General features: G+C 37.5%; 1 protein-coding gene across 3 annotated transcripts in view; it reads left to right on the forward strand.

Moving 5' to 3' along the window:
* SUPT3H (SPT3 homolog, SAGA and STAGA complex component) overlaps window positions 1-20,815 on the forward strand; it is a 255,145-nt gene that overhangs the window by 191,149 nt on the left and 43,181 nt on the right. For all 3 annotated transcript variants that reach the window (XM_082302713.1, XM_082302715.1, XM_082302714.1), the window contains 5 exons: window positions 8,649-8,724; window positions 11,389-11,501; window positions 12,192-12,299; window positions 12,774-12,962; window positions 15,460-15,570. In XM_082302713.1, the coding sequence (XP_082158839.1) occupies window positions 8,649-8,724; window positions 11,389-11,501; window positions 12,192-12,299; window positions 12,774-12,962; window positions 15,460-15,570 (597 nt within the window). The remainder of the gene's footprint in view (window positions 1-8,648; window positions 8,725-11,388; window positions 11,502-12,191; window positions 12,300-12,773; window positions 12,963-15,459; window positions 15,571-20,815) is intronic.

Consider the following 20,815-nt stretch of genomic DNA (forward strand, 5'->3'; position numbering starts at 1 on the left):
TTAGTTTTAATTAATTAATTTTAATGTTTTTCTTTAAGACATTAATGAATGTACTTGCACAAATTCATCATAAAAGTTGATAGATTCTGATTTTTCATGGAAAATGACTCAGCTAAACTATTTTACTCATGTATTGTAGGTGTAACTTTAAATTGGGGGAGGTGTTTGTAGGATGGCACACTACAGCTATTGATATTAATGGAAGTTTTGCAGGGAACGCTACAGAGTCAGGGTTTCATCTCTAAGTTTTGAGAGCAAATCTAGACTTGGCAAGTGGATTGCTATACTGCACACCAAATTCCTTGTACATATAGCAAAAATTCTGTGTCTTTCTAATTTGTATGTGCATGTTTTACCATTATTTTGAAAGTTAACATTTTTTTTAAAGTTTTTTCAAGAAGCAACCTAACTGAAAAAAACCCCTCATTAATTATAAACCTTTTTCATTTTCTGACTGAAAGAACATCACCTGCCAAGGATACCTGCATGGATATGCCTGTAGCATTATGTTGCTTGTGAATCTCCTGCACAGAATGGTAATTATTCTTGTTCAGGATGGTGCTGTCCCAAAGAAAGGCAGGTACTGTGAGAATTGGCTGTTCCACTGACAATGGATACAAGACAAGTCTTTTTTATTCAAGGGAAGGGAAAAGACAGAATTAGAATGATTAAAAATAAGACAACAGGATTTAAATGAATATGTATTGTTCATATGGTCGGAAACTTACTCTGCTTTCTGCCAGTCAAAATTTTCCCTAATCTTCTTATGATCCTCTTTTTAAAGTAAAGCTTCAGGAGGGCATTTCACAGTGTTTGTCAGCAGGCCTGATTCACAGAGTTAACCTTACAGGACAATGAATTTCATCACAATTGTTTCTTACTAGTATGTACCTTGGGTTCACTTCCCTTCCTTTTCAACATAGAGTAAGAGCAATGCTCCTGAGGACTTCTTCCTCCTTCATTTCTCATTTAACATTAGCAAAACTCTCAAAAGTCTTTTTAGAACCATATGTTGATGGTGTCTATTAACAGGTCAGCTTTACCATGATTTTTTTTTTTTTTAATTAGGTTTATTCTCCTATTTGAATTTACCAGTTAAAGCCAGTGAGTGAGATGGCTGATCCCCAGCTGTTCCCAAACTTCCCTAGTGCTCAGTTTAACAAACTGTAGTGGATGTGTTTGGTAAGAAATTGTGGCTGTAGAGTGAATTATTCTGGCCATGTTGTAACTGGATGAATAGATAGAATATGTCTGGGAATTGAATTTCACTTAAACTGAGTATGTCTAGGATTGATTGCCAGGTCAACTTTGGGTTGAAACAACCCCTTTCACATCCTGCCATTCCATTTGGATCAGTAGGAGCGTGACTGGATCTCCCAGCTCTCTCCCACACCCAGGATGGTGAGGAAGTGTGTGAGGTGTGTTGTGCCTGTACTGCCTGGGCCAGCCTCCATCCAGGGCCATAAACAGCCTTGGAGCAAAAGCCATTCCTTGAGTTTCTGGCTTTGAGTTTCTGGCCACACCAAACAGCATGTCAGGTGAAAGAAATATTTAAAAAATAGAGTGTGATGGCTGATTTTGACTGCCACTAAGAAAAAATATAAAGCTCAGTATGCAAAAGGGGCTGCTTTGCTTGTCTGTGTCTCCCATGCCTTGCAGTGATCCCTGTTTTGATGACTGCAAGATTTACTGGTGAGGTGCTAAAGCTGTTTATATGAACCTCATTAACAAATGGGTACAGAGTCAGGGTAAGTTTTCAGAGGAATGCTATCCAGAAGATATAAAGGTATCCTCATATTAACATGGTATGTAAAGTTTTTCATGTACAGCCAGATGGAAACCACAGGAAAGTGCTACAATGTCCTCAACCAGAAAAGTGAAGGAAGTCAGTAGTCTTGATATATTAATATATCAATATATCCCACATAACTTTTTTCATTTGGTAGCATAGTTTATCCAAAATTATTTTACGTTTTTTGGAAAGCACTGATAGAAGATAGCCATAAATTTAACACATAGTTTTACAAAATTCATGATGGTACTTATTATAGAAGAAAAAAAATATTTTCCTGTAGAAATCAAAGGTATTCCATGAAATGGAAATGTTTCGTTTCCAGGTTCCTGCTCCACATTTCAGACTAGCAGTAATAAATTTAGACAAGGAATTTGGATATGATATGGAACTGGTTCAAATAAATACAGTATGTGTAGATTTTGCATATGTTCAAGGGCAAAGTATTACAGAGGCAGTGGGTCCCTATCACGAGGTCAGTTTTATTTATTCCTTAAGCAATGAGATCATGACTGCTGGGAATTAATCCATTCATTTTGTTATTGTCTGTGCAATTTCATTTGCTTTCTTTCTTCATAATTCCCTTGAAATTTTTACATAATCTTAAATAGTTCTTCCAGCTCCCTTCCCCCTATTTATCTGCACGTACTTTGCTAGATTACATGTTTCATGGTTCCGGGGAGATGAATGGAGTTAACGTTCAGCTGGGCACAAAACTGCCTTTGTTTATTCTTGCATTACTTGGAGATCAGAGCAGGAACCAAATTTACTGAGTCATTCTTTACTCTTGGCCCTTGCTTAGCCCTGAAATGGAAGTTGCCCTGTTGGTGGTGGTGGTGCTCACCCTTCACTCATCAGAGGAGGATTCATTTGGCATTTCTGAGGATGCCTGTGCTGTGCAGAGTAGACCTAATCCAGCATCCCTCAGGCTCCATTGCTCATGGCTACAGCTGATGAACTCCAGACAAATTCATAGATATCATTCATTTGACATTTTAAACACTGAGTTCAGGATGAAGTTGTTCACTGAAAGTGTCTAATGTCTTCTTTACTATAAAGGGACTTTAGATGACTAATTAGGTCTTCAGTTTTTCAAGTGAATTCCATCTTTTGTCTCTGGACAGAAATTCTGTAATGAAGAATTATAATTTTATTTTTAAAGTATATTTTAATTAATATTTAATACTTTTAATAATTCACTTTCTTTTTCTTGTCATTTACAGTTGTAGATCCTTAAAATCCGTGTAACAGTTGAGATTTTTAAGATTTTAAGGTCTTAAACTCTGTTTATTGCAGAGAATGTTGCTAATAATACTGTGAAGAAAAAGCAAAACTCTTTTTACTGTGAAAATACATTAAAATTGAGTTCAGTTTGGGTCTACCAGAAAAAGACCTCATCTTTTCTTCTAATATTGGGAGCTTTGTTCTAATCACATGAGCATTCAAAGCCTTTATTACATCAGAGGCCCCAAGTTTGCTATGCAGATTTGTTCAGCTTAATGGCTGCTGTAGAGTGTATGGTATGTTCTATAAGAGGTGGGTAAAAAAATCCCCTGGATGTGTGTACTTTATAGCCAAATCAAGTATTACATTACAAAACCTATTGATCTTTCCCCGAGTGGCATTTTTATTTTCTGTGTAAAACTCTGAGTAAGCTTAAACTTTGAAAATGCTTACTCTTCAACCTCCCCCCTCCCCCCCCCCCCCTTTTTTTCCTTTGCTTATCAATTCAAGGGATTCTCAAAACAGTAAATACCTGTTTCCTCTATGTAACAGAAGTCTTCAGATAGTGATAATCCTCAGATAATGTCAATATTCAGAAGACTAAAAATGTATTTTCAGCGTATTTGGTAAACACTTCAGTATTGAGCTACCTTGTTCTTGATTTCTCAGGTTTGTTTGTTTTTTTTTTTGTTGAGGTAATTTTTCACAAAATCACAGAATGTTTTGACTTGGAAGGGACTTAAAATATCATCTCATTCCAACACCCTGCCATGGGCAAGGACACCTTCCACTATCCCAGGTTGCTCCAAGCCCTGTCCAACCTGGCCTTGGACACTTCCAGGGATGGGGCAGCCACAGCTTCTCTGGGCAACCTGTGCCAGGGCCTCACCACCCTCACAGGGAGGAATTTCTTCCCAATATCCCATCTAACCCTTCACTCTGCCAATGTGAACCCATTCCCCCTTGTGCTGTCACTTCATCCCTCGTCCAAAGTCCCTCTCCAGCTCTCCTGGAGCCCCTTTAGGCACTTGAAGGGCCTCTAAGGTGTCCCTGGAGCCTTCTCTTCTCTGGAACACCCCCAGCTCTCCCAGCCAGGCTCCATAGGAAATGTGCTCCAGGCCTCTGAGCATCTCCATTGCCCTACAACCGCCCTACAATTTGGGCCTTGACCACCCTGCAGTTTTTTGTCCTCCCACCCCAGAGCTGTCAGGCACAGCACACAGTGCCCTGCCATTCTCTAGTCTAAATAAAAAATAAATTATTTAGCATTCTATGCTGGTGATATCAGCCCTTGAAAGGCAGCTCTGGTTTTTCCTGGGGTAGCCACCTGGCTCCTTTGAAGCCACGATAGGCCCACAATGAGAGTTCTTGAGCAGAGGGAATCAGGAAATCACACCACAGGATGAATATGTGAGCGGTTTGGGAAGCCAGCACCTTCATCCCAACATTGTTGCCAAGCACAGGGGTGTCCAGCTGTGCCACATACGTTTTTCAAATGTTCCAGCTTAGCAGCTCCTCGGCACATTTCCTCCAAACACGGAGCAGTCGGTGAGCAAGTTAACGTTTGGCCTGCTGCCTTCTTCCCCCCACACAAAGAGCTTTGTATGTCAAGTGTGAAAGCTTCAAAATGGAATAAAAATAAGATTATTTTTCATCCTGGATGGCAGGTGACAATGTGCAACTCTTTACCTTTTTCTTTCCTTTCCCTATTTAGTTCTTTATGCTGAAAGAAAGATATAATGCAACACATTTTTTGGAAGACTAAGCAGACGTTTACTGTGCCAGGTCCTATCTACTGCATCCTTCAGCATGTTCCAAGGAAAGCATGCAAAGTATTTTAACTCTGCTGTACAGCACATAACTCAGCTTCTTAACTGCTTAGAGTGACTAGTACTACTAGAGAGGGAGTAAAAACTATCTACTTTTAATTCTTTTGATAAACCAGCTGAGCAGTGTCATTGCTGCCATTTGTTGTATTTGCTTTCAAACTGAAGTTGCTTCAGGCTGGAGTTTCATTAGAGGTTTCACTATTTCTTCTTCATGTCAGAAAGATTCCCAGCAAAGTAGCATTTATTCTGATGAAAGAGGACTTCTGTCATGTTGGAGTGACTTGCTGCTCCCTCCAACAACAAAATTTGGAAAATTTCACTTGTATAAAGTTGAAGTTGTTTCTTAGTTTAAACATCCTGTGTAATTTCTTGTTTTCAAAAAAAATAGTTGAGAGGAAAAAAAAAGCCAACGCTGTGAAAAAGGATAAGTAGATCTCCTTTAGACCTACAGATAAAATTATTTCAACAAAATTTCTGTGACTTCCCCAACACTCATTCCCATTTTCTTTAAACTCTTTTGGTCTGAAGTAATGCTGTGTTCACAGTAATGTGCTCACTCTTTCTGCTCCCTTTTTATCACGTGTAATTGATTCGTTTTGAGTTTATAAAATATACCTTAGGAGTGCAAAGGTAAGGGAACATTATATTTTTTCAAAGCAGGGATGGTGTAAGAGAAAAAAAAAGTACTGCTAGTGATCTTGAGAAGTGAAGAGGAAAAAGATGATCTGATATTGTGTTTGGGTTGGTGTTTCCTTAAAGATGACCCAGCTGTGCCACCCATCTGTTCATTTCTCCTGCATTTGCTGGTTATTTATGGACTATTCTAAAACTGGTAGGACTGAAGGAATGTCTGTCCTTATCCTTCAGACTGTGAGGTTGCATGCATGATGTGTGGGTTCTTTTGTTAAAATGAGTTAGGAAAAAAGTATAGTCCTGTTATTTATGACAAGCCCTTTTTTATTTGGTGGTGGTTTAGAGCATCACACAGGAATCCACCTTTAAGAAAGAATTATTTTAAAGAGAGAATTGAAGGAAAAAACCAATTATATTTCACATATATTTAGGTAATTTTGCTAAATAAAAATACTCGTACAGAGAGAAATCAATTGAAAGTATTTATTTAGTATATAAGAACAACATTAAATCCAGTGTTTAGACAACTACTGTAGACAATTTGTAGAGAGAAATAAAGTCCCTATTGGAAAAATCCCTCAGCAGCACCTTTCTTTTAATAAACGTTTGACTCTTTCACTTATAAAGAAACTTGTAATACTTATAATGAAGCTTGTAGCCTTTGACAGTCTACATTATCAGAGCTTTGTAGTTTATTTGCTGAGAGTAGCCAGTGCTAAATCATTTAATTTAACATAACTGCTTTTGGGATTAATCTGGTTTTGCAGTTTCCATATTACATTATGGGATTCCTGTAAAAGTTAAGGTATCCTTGTCAAATTTCTACATGTTGGGGTCTTTTTATCATCTCAGATAGTACTTTGCAGCATAACTCCTCACATTACCATTTTGTTTCTCTATGCCTTCCTTGTTGTTTCAAGGGCTTTTAAATCCCTGGGATGGCTGGATGTGAAGGATAATAGCCAATGGCTTAACATATAGGTGGCAACAGGAAAAAAATAGGATTCATACCATCCTATAATCTATAAATTTATAGAATTTATACCATATTGCAAAAAACCCCAGCTTTTAAAATTATTTGAAGCCATTCTCTCGTAAATATAAAAATTAAACCCCAAATTAAAGGCTTTTATAAAGCATAAAGTGAAATTACACAAGGAATTTTAGGACTGCTGGTTTTAGGATGTATTACATGAGAAGTGTCCTGTGCTATGCAGAAATTCTGATTAGATTATCTCTGTGATGCCTTCAGTTTTTCAGAAGTATAGCTGAATTAATTCAGGGGCAAAGTTGAGTTCTGTAATGGGTTGAAGTTACAGCATGGACTGTGAAAATTCTTTGTAAAGAAATACAAATTCAATCTCGACTTAACATCTTATTGGAATGGATTAACTGAATTTTTTTACTAATATGAAATGGCACCTCCCCAAAATGTAGTCATGTTGCCAGAACCATGCATGGGAGAGCTGGAAAATGCCTGAGTAGAACTGTTTTTCTAGTGTGATGACTAAAGGTCCAAATACAGTGGAAGTGGTTGCCTGGGTAGATAAGAAAAGAAAGGACTACCCACGTGTGTTCCTGGTTACTTTGTGGTTTAGTTTACAGCTAATTTGAACATGTTGACTGTGAACCAGATCTCATAAGTGATGGGTTGGATGGTTGTAGGAGAGTGACCTAAAAGGCAGAGAATAGAGGAAGAAACTGAATTTGAAGTACTAGTTTTATTTAATTGCTTTTCCCCCTGATTTGAGAGCTGATAAGGCCAAATGCAAGTTGTATAGCATAGAGACATATATATATATGTCTCCAAATACAGTTACCAATAGCCCTTTTGTCTTCTATTAAATCAGATTGAAGAACTCTGCCATTTTGATTTCATCAGATGTAAAATTGTTCAAGGCATTAGAGCAAAATTTGTGTCTGTGTGTGTGGTTTTTCCCTTGTTTTTTGTCCTTGGTGTGAGCACACCTGTGTTTTACATTCTTTGTGGATGGTTTCTTGAGCTGCACGGACTCAGTGCACAAGCACAGTCTTGGTGCCATCAGCCACTCCAGGCACCACTTTGTAGCTGTAGTGATAGTTCAGGTGTGATGATTTATTCATTGGATTACAGTTTGGAAGACACTTATATTCCTTTCCTTGTTGTTTAGAACAATCTGCTCGATTGAGAGATTGGACTAAGCTGTCTGCTTCTGACAGGGACAATCATTCTTTTTAATCTGACTAGTGCTTCCTGCCTCTGTTATGTGAAGGATTTAATATCTTGTGGAGACCATATCTTTACCTTGTGAAAATCACCCCTGCTCTGCTGAAGTAAACAGAACTCAAGCACCTGCTCAGACCTAACCATGGACTTCAGTGCTGCTTCAATCATGACTCAATTACAGCATCCTGTGTATGTGGAGGGGAGGGTGTGCATAGTGTTTGTGGTTTCATAACTTGTCTCTTTTGAGATTCGTTCTTTTGGTTGGCACTGGACTCTGTGTGAAATATAGTCTTAAATGCAGTAGTGAACATTTGAAGATATTTTTTCTCCCACGAGTTCTAATTCAATCTAATTTCCTTTCTTTTACTGAGGTGTTCAGAAGTATAAAAGTGCAAGCATAAGTTAACAATGAAAAAAACAAAGAAACAGACAGATGTACCACTTACTTATTACTGTGTATTGAGCGTGAGAAGGGGCACTTCAATGCCTCTCTCTGTATGACACATCGGTGTGATGGAGTTTATTAATTTCACAGTTTAGAAGCACACAGATTCAGTTCTGCTTGGTGCAGAATGTGTTGGCCTCAGTCCAAGAGAACATTTGACTTGTCTGGTCATCTGTAAACACAGGCACAGTACTCGTATGCTTCAATTTAAACGTGCACCTCGGTCAGGGCAGCAGTGCTCAGCACCGCTCTCCTCTCAACCCTCACCACTGGGCTGGGTGAGCAGCATGCAGGCAGGTTTGGAAAATAGGAATTGACACTCTCCTCTGGGAAATTTAAGTCACAAGACTAATAACCCATCTGTGGTTTATATTTCTGCATCTTGACTTGTTCAATGCATGTTTAATTTGGGAGGGTTGCTTCAAGGTTGTGGCGAGGGCGCTTTGGTGCTATAATTTCTGTTGTGGAATGCAGTCTTGTTGGAATAAGGTACATCATGTACTTTTACTCTTTTGTCAGAGAGCAGAAAGACAAACACGAACCATGGACTCGGTCCAGTATGCAGAATTCTGTGAAAGTCGGCAATTGAGTTTTTGTAAGTATTATAATGGCTGCACTGTATTAAGATGTTTGATTATTATTTCATGTAATAGAGAGCACACCAGAACCTCATGTTTTTTGAAAGCACTTTTGTTTCATCTGCAATAATAAAACTTTAAATTCTTTGTGTAACTCCTGGGAACAGTTAATTTAGCACAGTTTCAGGCCATCAGGCAGAGTATTTTATTTGACTATTTACCAAGCTTTCTCTGTGCTCAAATGCTGAGCTGGTGGGGACGACTGCAAAGATAGAACTAGTGAGGAGTTAGTGGATTAAAACCACACTTGCCTGAAGTCTGTCGTGGTGGTGCTAAAGTCGGCACACTAGCAAAGTTTCATGGCTGCAGGTTTTCTGTAATTCATCTAAAATTAGAGAAGAGCAGCAAGTTTTGCTTCTATTTCCTGATCCACAGAGACACAAAGAACTTACTAAAGAGTCTTTTCTATTTTAAGCTGTAAGCTCCTGCTGTGGAATTTATTCACCATTAGCCAAGTTCATCAGTATACGCCATTCCAACACTAATAACATGATGACAGAATTAGGGCTTTACTAGCACTGAAAACCAACTTACTAGAAGTACTTGTGGGCCACAACTATAATGAGCTGTAAATTAATGGGCTTGATCATGTAGCAAAACATCATTACAGAAGCGGTTAAGTGATGACTAAGGTTTTAGGTCAAATGTCAGAGAAAGGGAGGTGAAGGAGCCAGTAAAAATCATGACAAAACAGCACATGATTCTACAACACAGACTTGAACACAGTGGTGTCTTTAAAGGAGAGACCTTATCTTGTTCTTCCTTTTAAATTCAAAGAAAGAGTGACTCATTTATGGCAAATAAATGACACATTTGAGATATACTGTTCTCCATCAGCAAATGTCAGCAAATGTAGGAAAACATGTTTTGTAAGCATTTCTTTTCCTAATTCAATATGTTTTTTATGTTTAGTTATAATTTGGCATCACACATCTGTGAGCCATTAGAAAATGATACTTCAGATTAGGGTGACTTCAGGAAATGAGAGGTTTGTGATAAAGTCATTTTTAAAACCCCAAAATTGCCATCTGGAGACAGAACAAATAAAAATCTCAAATTTGCAAAATAAAATTGAATGTTGCTGACCAGGAGATTGTGATCTATAAAAATATCTCAGTGCTGTTTTCACAGTGTTTTTAAATGACCATGTCTATATGGTTCTTTTTCACTGACATTTAATGTCATTAAAGAACAAGAGAATTACAGTGGTTATAAAATAGTACCAAGAGAGACTTGGGCACAAATTCAATTGCACAAAATGAGCTCAATTAGACAGAACCTACTAAAGGCCATGCAGAACATTTGTTCAAAACTAACACTAGGCTATTTTTTACTTATTTGTTCCAGTAAGAAATGATTGTATTACTGTGTTTAAAGAAGTATATTACTGTAATATAAGCCCATAAAAACTGTGTCACAAGACAATAAACCTGGAAGAGACTTCAAGAAACCTGTTTAAAAATATATATATTAATAATCACAGCTCCAGATATTTCAGCACTTTTAAATACAGGCAAAAGAAAAGGTCCCTCAAAGGATCAAGTACTACAGAACTGTAAATTTAAATTCTAGGGAACATTTTGTGATCATTTTGTGACCTTCACACATCTCATACTTCTTTCGGTTCTTTTGTTTGTTTCTTTTTCTTTCTTTAGTGATGCATTGTTGCCTTCTCATTCCCTTGTAAATAAAAATAACCATTATTTTGACCTCTTTTTTGTTTAACACCTGACTTGTCTGTAGCTTTTTAACCTTGATTGAAAACTCTTTTTGAAGGAGTTGCATCTGTTTATTTCAGATGATTTTTCCACCTTGTGTTCATTTTGGTTGTTCTGTCTCACAAACAGCCCTCATTAAGAGCTTTAAGAGCTCCTTTCTGTCCACAGACTTCTGTGGTCATCTTGTCCACCACTGATCTAAGTAAGATCATCCTCTTTGCCCTCCTTTTACTCTCTAAGGAAATATTACATTTCATTGTCCCATATTTTTGTCTGCCCTTTTTCTGAACTGATCTCACCATTACCAGTGTGAAGTTCTTGTATGAATGTTGACTATTCATCTATCCTTATTTCTTTATATCCAAAGCACGCTTAAAAAACACTGTTCTACAAATAATTTTGGCTCACTTTTAAGCACTTCAGCCCTGTAAGGTTAACACCAGGACTTCCAAGTTCTTTTGTCCTTCATTTGTCTTTGCTGTTGTTAATACAATTATATCAATTTTATCTGAACTCATATTTGTGTTGATTTCTTTTAGTGCTTTTTCTCATTCATCAGAGATGTGATGAAATAATTTTATTTATTTTACAGTAATATATTCTAAACCAGGTTTGTCCTGTCCACACTCCTCTGAGGTTGACCCTTCCTTATTCTGTAATCTCCTGTATCGTTGATTAACTTGTGTTTTTTCTATTTATTCGATGTACTTATGTGTCTCCAAAATGTATGAAATAACAGTCTTTTCCCACTGGTTCCATTTTGGTAATTCCTTCTTTGGCCAATGAAATCACACTCACGCTAATTGGTTCACTTTGGCAGTATTTCTGTGACCCAAAAATATGGATTATTTTGGCCTACCTGTCATTAACTTTTCCTTTTCCCCTTATGGTTTTAACTGACAGCAAAGAAAGCATCCAAGTTCCGTGACTGGTTGGACTGTAGCAGTATGGAAATAAAGCCAAATGCAGTTGCAATGGAGATTTTGGCATATTTAGCGTATGAGACTGTGGCCCAGGTAAGGGACTGATTGAACTGTGATGAAAATTAATTAATTACTCTTGGAGGTACTTCAGCCTCAGGGACTGGGTTGTAAACCCCTTCAAAACTGCAGTCACTCATTCAGCTCCCCAAGCTAACTGGATTCATGGAGTCAGAGTGGTTTGGGTTGGAAGGGGCCTTAAGGCTCCTCCAGTTCCAACCCTCAGCCATGGGCAGGGACACCTTCTGCTAGACCAGCTCAAAAATCCAGTCTGCCTTTCAATTTGCTGTGTGATAGATGTGTGCTGTACTGTATTCATCCATCTCATACACAAATAGAAATGTTTTATAATGGCTGCAGAAGAGAGGGGGAGTCCAGCATGAACCTTTTTCAAGTCCAAGCTGAAACCACACACTTTGCTATGTGACCTTTGGCAGTGCAGTGAGGCTCTTTCAATCCCATTGCACAACTGGATTAGAAAGAAGGATTTCCTGGAAAACAAAATGTTACCTTAGTGCCAAGCCAAGCCCTCTTGGGTAGATAGATTGCTCCATGTATTTACCGAAGTGGAAAAGAAATGCTCTTGAGGTTGAAATGTGTGATTAATTTTATTTTATCTGAGAAACACTAAGAATATTCTGCCTCAACCCACAACCCTCACTCTCCCATTATTACAGTGACATTTTTAGTACCATGTCAGTAACCCCACCTGTTTTGCCCCTCCAGCTGGTGGACTTGGCTCTTTTGGTTAAACAGGACATGGCTCCCAAAGCTGGTGATCCATTCAGTCATGCCATATCTGCCACCTTCATACAGTACCACAACTCTACTGAGGTAAAACTTGCTTTTTCACATATTAATGCATTTCATGTTTTGCTTTGACATGTATTTTCTTCCAAAGCAGACATTATTGACTGTAGTGTTGATACAGACTTCTGTTATGGAGTTTATGAACTTTGAAATTATGTATTTAGATAGAACGACATTAAATTATAGTTCTGGATGTTAAATTCTTAGCAGCATCTTTAGAATTAAATAAAAATCCTCTTTTCTTGGGTGAAAATTCCTTCTCTCTGTATTCAAGGCTGTATTGCAGATTTGGAGATTAAAACTTTCAAAAGTGGCAAGTGCACTAAGTGCTGTGTTGCATGCATTGATATTGTGCAGGTATTATAGTAACTTCTAGAATGAGAAAACCAAATTCTGTGTTGCATCTCTTCCAACAGGATATCTGAGAAGGAAATAACTGGGGTGGGGTTTATTTGTGACTTGATTATATTATGGCTGTTTGACATCTTGCTTTTACAGCCGCATCTCTTAGGGCAATCTACGGGTGTGAAGACCAGTCTTGACTCCCCTGAGAACACACCACCCCCTACACCCACCCCCCCAGCATCAGCAGGGCAGCAACACCTTGGCAAAACCCCCTCAGGAGCCTTGGGGAACGGTGGAATTGGACAGGACTCCACTAAATCCAAACAAAGGAAAAGAAAAAAGGTATTTGGGGCACAATCCTGGCAGAAAAAAAATGGAAAAAGAAAGAAACTAAAACATCCTCAGGAAATCATCATAGAATCACAGAATGATTTGGGCTGGAAGGGACCTTAAAGATCATCTTGTTCCAAGCCCCTGCCTTGGGCAGGGACACCTTCCACTATCCCAGGTTGCTCCAAGCCCCATCCAAGCTGGCCTTGGGACATTTCCAGGGATGGGGCAGCCACAGCTTCTCTGGGCACCCTGTGCCAGGGCCTGCCCACCCTCACAGTAAATAATGTGTCTCATCTTAAATATTCATTTTAACCTATATCATATATTAATGGCCATTTTTATTGTAGGGCCAAATGTGTGGTTTGATATTTTTTTCTATCAGAATTAGGCAAAATTTTCCAAATAATGTCTGCAAACTGAATTTTGTTAAAGTGATAACTGCTCCTTCTAAGATAACTTGCTCCTCTACAGGCACAGCAATAGCTACCACCCAAAGTCATCATCCCCTTCTCTGACAGGGGCAGCAAGCACAGATTTTAAGGGGCAAAACGTAAGCAAAATAGGCAAAGAGGTGCTTGTGATTCTCCTGATCCCAGCAACCTTAGGTGGCTGCGGCCCTTGCCTTTAACAACTTTGCCTGACTTGCTTTATTTTTATACCAGTTGGTTCCATTCAAGCTAAGTATTTGTTAACTGCATAAAACAGGGATATCTCATATTCAGAGTGCGGAATATAAATGTTACAATTCTTGTTTGCTGTTGCAGAGTCTTGGTGTTCTATCTGAGAGGGATATATGTACCTAAAACCCACAAGAGAAATCAGTGTGATTAAATAAACTGGATAGGAAGGCCTGTGCTGGTCACTTGGGGCTGTTTTGAAGAAATGTGATGGCAGTGCTCATTTTGCTGAAAAGCAATGGAGTGACTTGGGATTTTATCATGTGTTTTCTTATTAAAAAATACTCACTTTTCAGGGTAAAACCAGTGATTTCTACAGTGATAAGGTAGAAAAAGATGTATTTTCTTCTTCTGGTGTCATAAGTGCTGTGGATAGTCCTGAAGTGTTCAACTTCCTCCCGTCCTTCTTATACTCTGGTTAGAAAGCTTTTGGTAAATCCTGGAAAGACTTCTACTTTTCCCTCTTCTTTTTTTAAGTTATATTTGATTATATTTTGTTCCTGTGGCTGATTTTCATTATAATTCCTAGAAACAGAAATTTAGCTGGAGATGTAGTTTTTGATACATTATATTTTACTGGTGCCGTGAGTTTATTTTAAGTTCTTAGCGTTTGACTAAATGCCCTTGAAAATAATTATATTCCAAAAAGTGCAGAGTTTTAATGAAATGTTACTATGACTTATTCAATTTTCTTAGGTATCTACTGTATAAAACTGAGGCATTGAGACAAACAAGTTAACTTGGTGAAAAATACAATTTTTAGGCCATGAAGGCCCAGTCCAGCAGAAAATATTTGAGTTTCATATTCCCTTTATTGATGTCAATCAGCAGAGGAAAAATCTGCCATCATGTTATGAATAATTCTGTGTGTACTCATAGGCTCCAGTGGACTCAGCGCTCTTGAAAATAAAACATTTTGTAAAAAATATCCCAAGTTTGAGAGCATTAGGATATGATGTGAATGTATGAGGGGGCTGTGTATGAGTGTACATTAAACTTCAGTGTATAATTAAAGTTTTTTCTCCTTCTCAGTGCAGTCACTAATACAATTTGCATGAATTTATTGCCAAGCAGCCATCATTAGATAAGTCATCTGAATTCTGGCAAGCAGCTGTGTCTAGGTGTGTCTAGGTGGAGCCTAAACCAACATTTCAGGTTGGCTAGCAAGGAGCAAAGAGTAACTTTGTCTTTTAAAATCGCTTGAAAATTATTGTACAATCAGTGTGCCAGTAGCAGCGAATTCTTATTTTTACCCGTTTAGGGTCCATAATCCAAAAAGTCATTTGAAATTTTAAAACTTTCCAGTTTGAAGTAATTTTTTTTTTTTTTTTTTGGCATCCTTCTAACACCGTTATGTCATGTTTCAGCTTCAAATTTCAATTTGATATTACTCATTGGTGATTTTGGTGTCAAATTGCTTTCCACTTCGGGTGCTTGTTCAATATTTTTCCCACCCCTTGACATCATAATAAGAGCCTGAAATGTTTTAAAAATAGTTTCTGTGGTTATTGCAGTATGACTTATATGACCCTTTCATTTTAGTTTGAAAATTTTCTTCTCTTTTCAATTGCAACATAGAGCAGCACTAGGTGAAATATTTAAGAGGACTAACATGGTGTTCTTTGGGTCTCTTAAGCAAAGTTCATGTAACAGTCCTCTTTAATTTGTTAATAGCTTTTTTTCTCTGATGTAGTGTGTGGCAGCAATGATGTGTATCCTCAGGAAAAAAAAAAGGTCCATTTTATAAAGGTTTATTTTCATTCTTTATGCACTGTAGGTCTGTTGTGTGTTTTTGATTTAGTAACAATTTATGTGTTTTTCTGTTGCAGAGCACTGCAGCCTGTGGGATGGAGGCTCAAAGTGATGCCATCCAGCCCAGCCACATCAGAGAGGCCATTCGACGCTACGGCCACAAGATTGGCCCCCTTTCCCCATTCACAGTACGTAATAACAGAGTTATAAAAAGTTATATTTATAATCTTAAAGAACTCTGATTTTCAAGTGGTCAAATGAAGAAGCTTTGGAATTGTTGAGAGCAATTTGTGGTGACTGTAATTTTCTTTATAAAAGTGGCATAATTCTCTTGGGAAATAAAACTTAGTAATTTCTGTCTCTTTTTGGAAAGACAAAAAAAAAAAGTTTTTTTCCTTTTAAATATTATTTTCTTTCAATTACAAATTATGCTTTTTTGTTAGTGCTTGAATTTTCTGTTTTTCCAAAGTTTAGGTTTACAGTTATTTTAAATTATATGTATTCCAATATGGTGAAGAGCACTTTATATTCTAAAATTAGTTGTGTGTCAGATACTGCTCCTATTGGAAGTTGAACTCTCAAGTGACACATTTATGGTTGGGGAAAGAAGAGAATGGTTTTTTTGGACAACTTTGAACCTCCACTGAAATGTAATAGAACTGAGCTTGTGGTAAAACACTGATGGGTTCTGAGGTTTTGCCATCATTTTTTCTATGCAAATTGCAAACCCATTGTTCAGAGCAGCCAAGCAAATTCTTTATTTAATTTTGTCAGCTGATGAAAATGTGAAAGCAGTCCATCTCCAGTGTCACAAATTGGGGTCAATTTCTTCTCATCTGCTGTTCTGCGTGGCATAAATCCTGCTTACCTCAGAATATCTGCATTTAGAAAATAATAACTGTCAAAGAAATCATTATAGGAAAAACCAAACAAAATCCACCAAACAGGATTTCAGCTCCAAAAAATCAGGAAGAAATTTTCTGGTTTCTGAGAGATTTTAGGAAAGGAAATTTATTCTGAATTTGGATGAATTCATCTACATAAAAGTGGTACAGAAGTATATGACGGCCATAAATGTAAAGGAAATAGTGGGACTTCAGAAGCAAGGAACAAGAGAAAATAAGAGAAAATATGTATGTGAAGTTATAATTTTCCTAGTGCCAAAACTAATCAGTGCTTTTATAGATGGCAGTGAAGATTGATTTATTAATGATAGTCAATACACAATTGCAATGAATTGTCTTTACAATTTACTTTACTTCACCTTTCTCTTCTGCCACTCAAAAATGCTAGATTAATATCATGTAAAGTGTTGGGTAGAATTTCCAGTCCCAAACAGAAAAATGTCTTTAGCAGAAGTTTGCTAAGAGATGTAGCTGAGTATGGAAATAGCTTCTGAAAGCACAGAATGTATTTAATCTTATTTTTAAAAAGTAAAGAGCTCACATAAATAGCTGCAGAAAGGTGAATCTTCCTTCCCTGACCCTCACTAAAAGTGGTTTGACCAATTATTAACCAAAGTTCAAATTTTTTCTTCAACCACAAGGTATAATAAAATACTCTGGGTTGGGTTGGGGTTTTTTTTATGTCTTCCACTCTCGTGAACTTCCCAAACAGTGCAACTGAACAATTTAATTTGTTAACATTACCTACAGTCAACGTGGTTGATGAGAGAAGCAGATCTTGTTCCCCCTGAACAAGCCAAGAATAAGAGGGAATCTTGGGTCAGCTTCTGGATGCCTACAGATGTTGTAGAGCTGTAATACAATTCTGCTTTTAGTGAGAAAGCTCAGGAAAAGTATTTTGAGAGGTATTGCAGAGTGTGCATTTAGGTCCTTTCCCCTGTGAGTGCCCTCATTGTCAGTTTTGGGGAGGGACCTGGCGATGACAACTGTCCATGCAGCAACCAGGACCTCTGTGTCTTAATTTGGCACAAATGTGGATGGAGCACTGAGTACCCTCTGCAATCTGCATTAATACAGACTTCCACAACAAATAAAATTTAATGATGGCCAGGTCTGGTGGCATGTGTGTAACCAAACCTGAGGAAATGGATTAGCAGAACTACTGCAGATTTTTATGTAATCAGGCATAGCCATTTCCTCAGATCTCAGCAGCATGAACTGTGTGACACAGCCTATGTAGGCAGTGCAAAACCTTGGTATAACATCAGAAGTCTGAGCTGCTCTCTGCAGTGTCTGAGGGGAAATTGTATCAGAAGGATCTAAACCCTTCCCTGAACTCTTTGAAGCAACTAAAAGGGCTATTTTTATGGATCAGTGTAATAACCAACAGACTGGCAGCTGTCAAGGGCCTGCTGCATTCAGAAAGTTCATATCTGAATCCAAATCACCAGGGGATGGGTTTTCTAACTGGAAAAATTAAATTTAACAGTTGTGTTTTGCTACACAAGGATGGGTGATGTGGAAAGACAGCTGCCCATTGCATCCCAGCAGTTCTTATGGAAAGCCACTTTTTTAAAAAGACAGAGTTGAGGAGTGAAAAAGCTTCATGCTACTGAATACCTCAGTCCCATACAGAGAATTTAGACTTAATTTCTGTGTAAAAAGAAAATATAGGAGAATTTTATTTTTAAGAAAATACATATACTTTTGTTTTCTTAAGATAGTAAATATGTGTTTGTAAAGCATGAACAGTACTTTTTTTCACATCTTTCCCTTTTTTGCTCTTTCATCATGATTGTCACTCCCTTCTGATTTGGTGATAAGTGTTTCTAATGAGTTGGTTTTTGAAAAAGAGTTAAGCTATACAATTTATTCTTTAGCAGCATTTGATGGATGTTGGTTTGGACGGAAACAACACTTTAAAAGTTTTATAATCATATGGTAAATGAGAACTAACATTAAACCAGTGAAAATGATCCGTTTGCATTTATTTTGACCTTAATAGCTATGTCAAAATGACTAACATAATTAGAGCATTTAGGTTTTGTCTCCAAGTGCAAGCCACAATGGAAAGCAGCAAGTGTACTCTGGATTCTTCTGCATTGTATCATGTCTAAGGTAGTTTAGACATATGTTTTGTCCAAATATTTTCTATTAATAGTATTGGATGGTGCTCAGTGTTTCCTACTTTAAAGCATGGTCTAGACTTTCAAAAATCAGAGAAATATTAAACAACAGCATCATGTAATTTTGCAAGACAGGAATGGGAAGTATGGAACTCTCCATCATATAGGATAATGCAATTCCATGTGCTGTACCTGTGTCTATTTCTGTGTGCATTTAAGTTAAGGAAGTGCATAGTGAAAATGATACCCAGTCTTGACAATGTCTTTGGAGAAATTATTTTAAGTTATTGGAATTGATTGTATTTCAGACAGTTGGGGTAACAAATAATTCTTTAAGAGTATTTATTCTGCGAGCAAGATACAGTGCTTACCTGAAATCTTGATAGGAGCAGTTGTTAGTGGTGCATGAACAGTTTTTAAGTAGTACTTGTGACCACGAGTACAGCTTTAGCAAAAAGGACAGCTGAGAAAAGCAAAGTGGTCAGCTACAACAGTGGAAGACCATAGGTGAAAACAAGGAAATGTTTCCAAAGCAGATTCTTCGTCTTTAGTTTATGCCAGCTCTGAAATGAAATGCTTTAGATGTTTGGTTAAGAGAACCTGAGTTCACAAATGTAAATTGTAATCCTGCACAGGCTCGTGGCAGACAGTGACCATTATTCAGCAGCCTGTGCATGTGTAAATGGGGTGTATTGAATGAACAGGGGTATAACCAACATTTCTTTCGGTATTTATGTTTTGGGGAGAATGTTCCTTCAGCCTCCCAGGCATTTCAGTATGAAAAGGCTTGCTAGTCTAAACCTTCTCTTGTTAAATATTTCAGTCTCATAAAAGTGCCTATGCAGCATAAAACAAAGAATATTTACAAACCTGTGTGTATAGTACTGCTTGTGACATTCCCTGCACAAAGAACATGTAACAACCAGGGAATGTGATTTGGCAGAGATTTGGATTATTTGGGCCATATAGAGCTCTGCCTATACTCTTCGGGGTTCTTAAATAATAAATGCAAGTAGCCCATGTGGACTTCAGTAGGTTACATGTACGGGGTAATCATAGTTTCACAATCAAATTATATACTTAGTCAAGGTCTTTTACTTCTGATGTTTTTAAAGTGCTTGTTATTGATCCTGACTGAGCTCAGCTTTTATGCAAATGCTTAAATAAATTTCTGTGGTGAAAAACACTGAGGTTCATCAGATCTTTAATAATGTCAATATAATAAATATGCTGTTGACTCTATTAATTTCCCCTAGAAAACAAAATCTGTGGAATAGTAGCTGAAGACCTGGCAAAGTGAAGCTTATGAGAGACTAAACCAGCAGATTCAGGGGGTGGAAAGAAGAGAGGGAAACTTTTAAAATTCAAAGAATAGTGAGGCAGTATGATATTTGTGGAAGAGGACATTTTGGAAAGCAAGTTTGGTTTAGGTGCCTTAAACTTCAAGAAAAGTTCAGCCTCACCGTTCACAGAGTCACAGAATGGTTCATTTGGAAGGGGCCACTGGAGGTCATCTGGTCCAAGCTCCCTGCTCAAGCAGGGTCCACCAGAGCACAGAGCACAGGGCCGTGTCCACGTGGCTTTTGAGTATCTCCAGAGGAGACTCCACAACCTGGAATTGTCACCCAGGGGATTTGGTCTACAAATTAGTCCTCTTAACTTAAAGGAATTTCTTTTTGCATGTTTCAGGTCAAAGTAGTAGTGAGAAGAAGTTCTGGAATATAATCTTCAATAATTGCTTCAATAGACACAATGTGGGTACAATACAGCTAAATTTTTCTAAAGCACTTGAATGATAAAAAGTTCTGAATGCTGTTTCCGAAAGAAATTAGTTACATGGAAACGAAATAAAAAATCTCTGATACTTAGAGTCCTGTAAAATACAGACTGCCTATATTGATATTCAGAATCAATTGATACTGATTTTGAAGAAGTCAGGATTTCATTCTTAATCACATCTCAAAAATGAAATGTATGTGTTTATGTCAAAAGGCATTTGAAAACTTTCCCTTCTGTTACACATTCAGTTTCTGATATAGAAAAAGTCAAATCAGCATTTTCATGCTTTCTTCTCATTTTAAAAGCAAAAAAAAGGCATTTTATTTCATTAAACAGTTACATACTTGTGATGTCTTTGTCTATACTTCAAGCTGTTGTGTGCAGTTATTTGTAATTTTGCAGTGTTAACACTGTGTGTTTGAAAAAGATGAGTTATTATTCTATAAAACCAGTAGGAAGTCAAATCTCAGTTTGGAAATCTTGTTCCCTTCTCTCCCAACCCCCATCCCAAGGTTCCTCCTTTCAGATTTATGAAAGAAAACATTTCTTTCTGTAAAAGGTTTTTGTATGCCAGCATCTGGAAGTGTTTATTTCAGTGGCGTGTAATCTATCTGTGGATTTAG

Source organism: Coloeus monedula, assembly GCF_965178545.1.
Source record: "Coloeus monedula genome assembly, chromosome: 2".
Taxonomy (NCBI): Eukaryota; Metazoa; Chordata; class Aves; order Passeriformes; family Corvidae; genus Coloeus; species Coloeus monedula.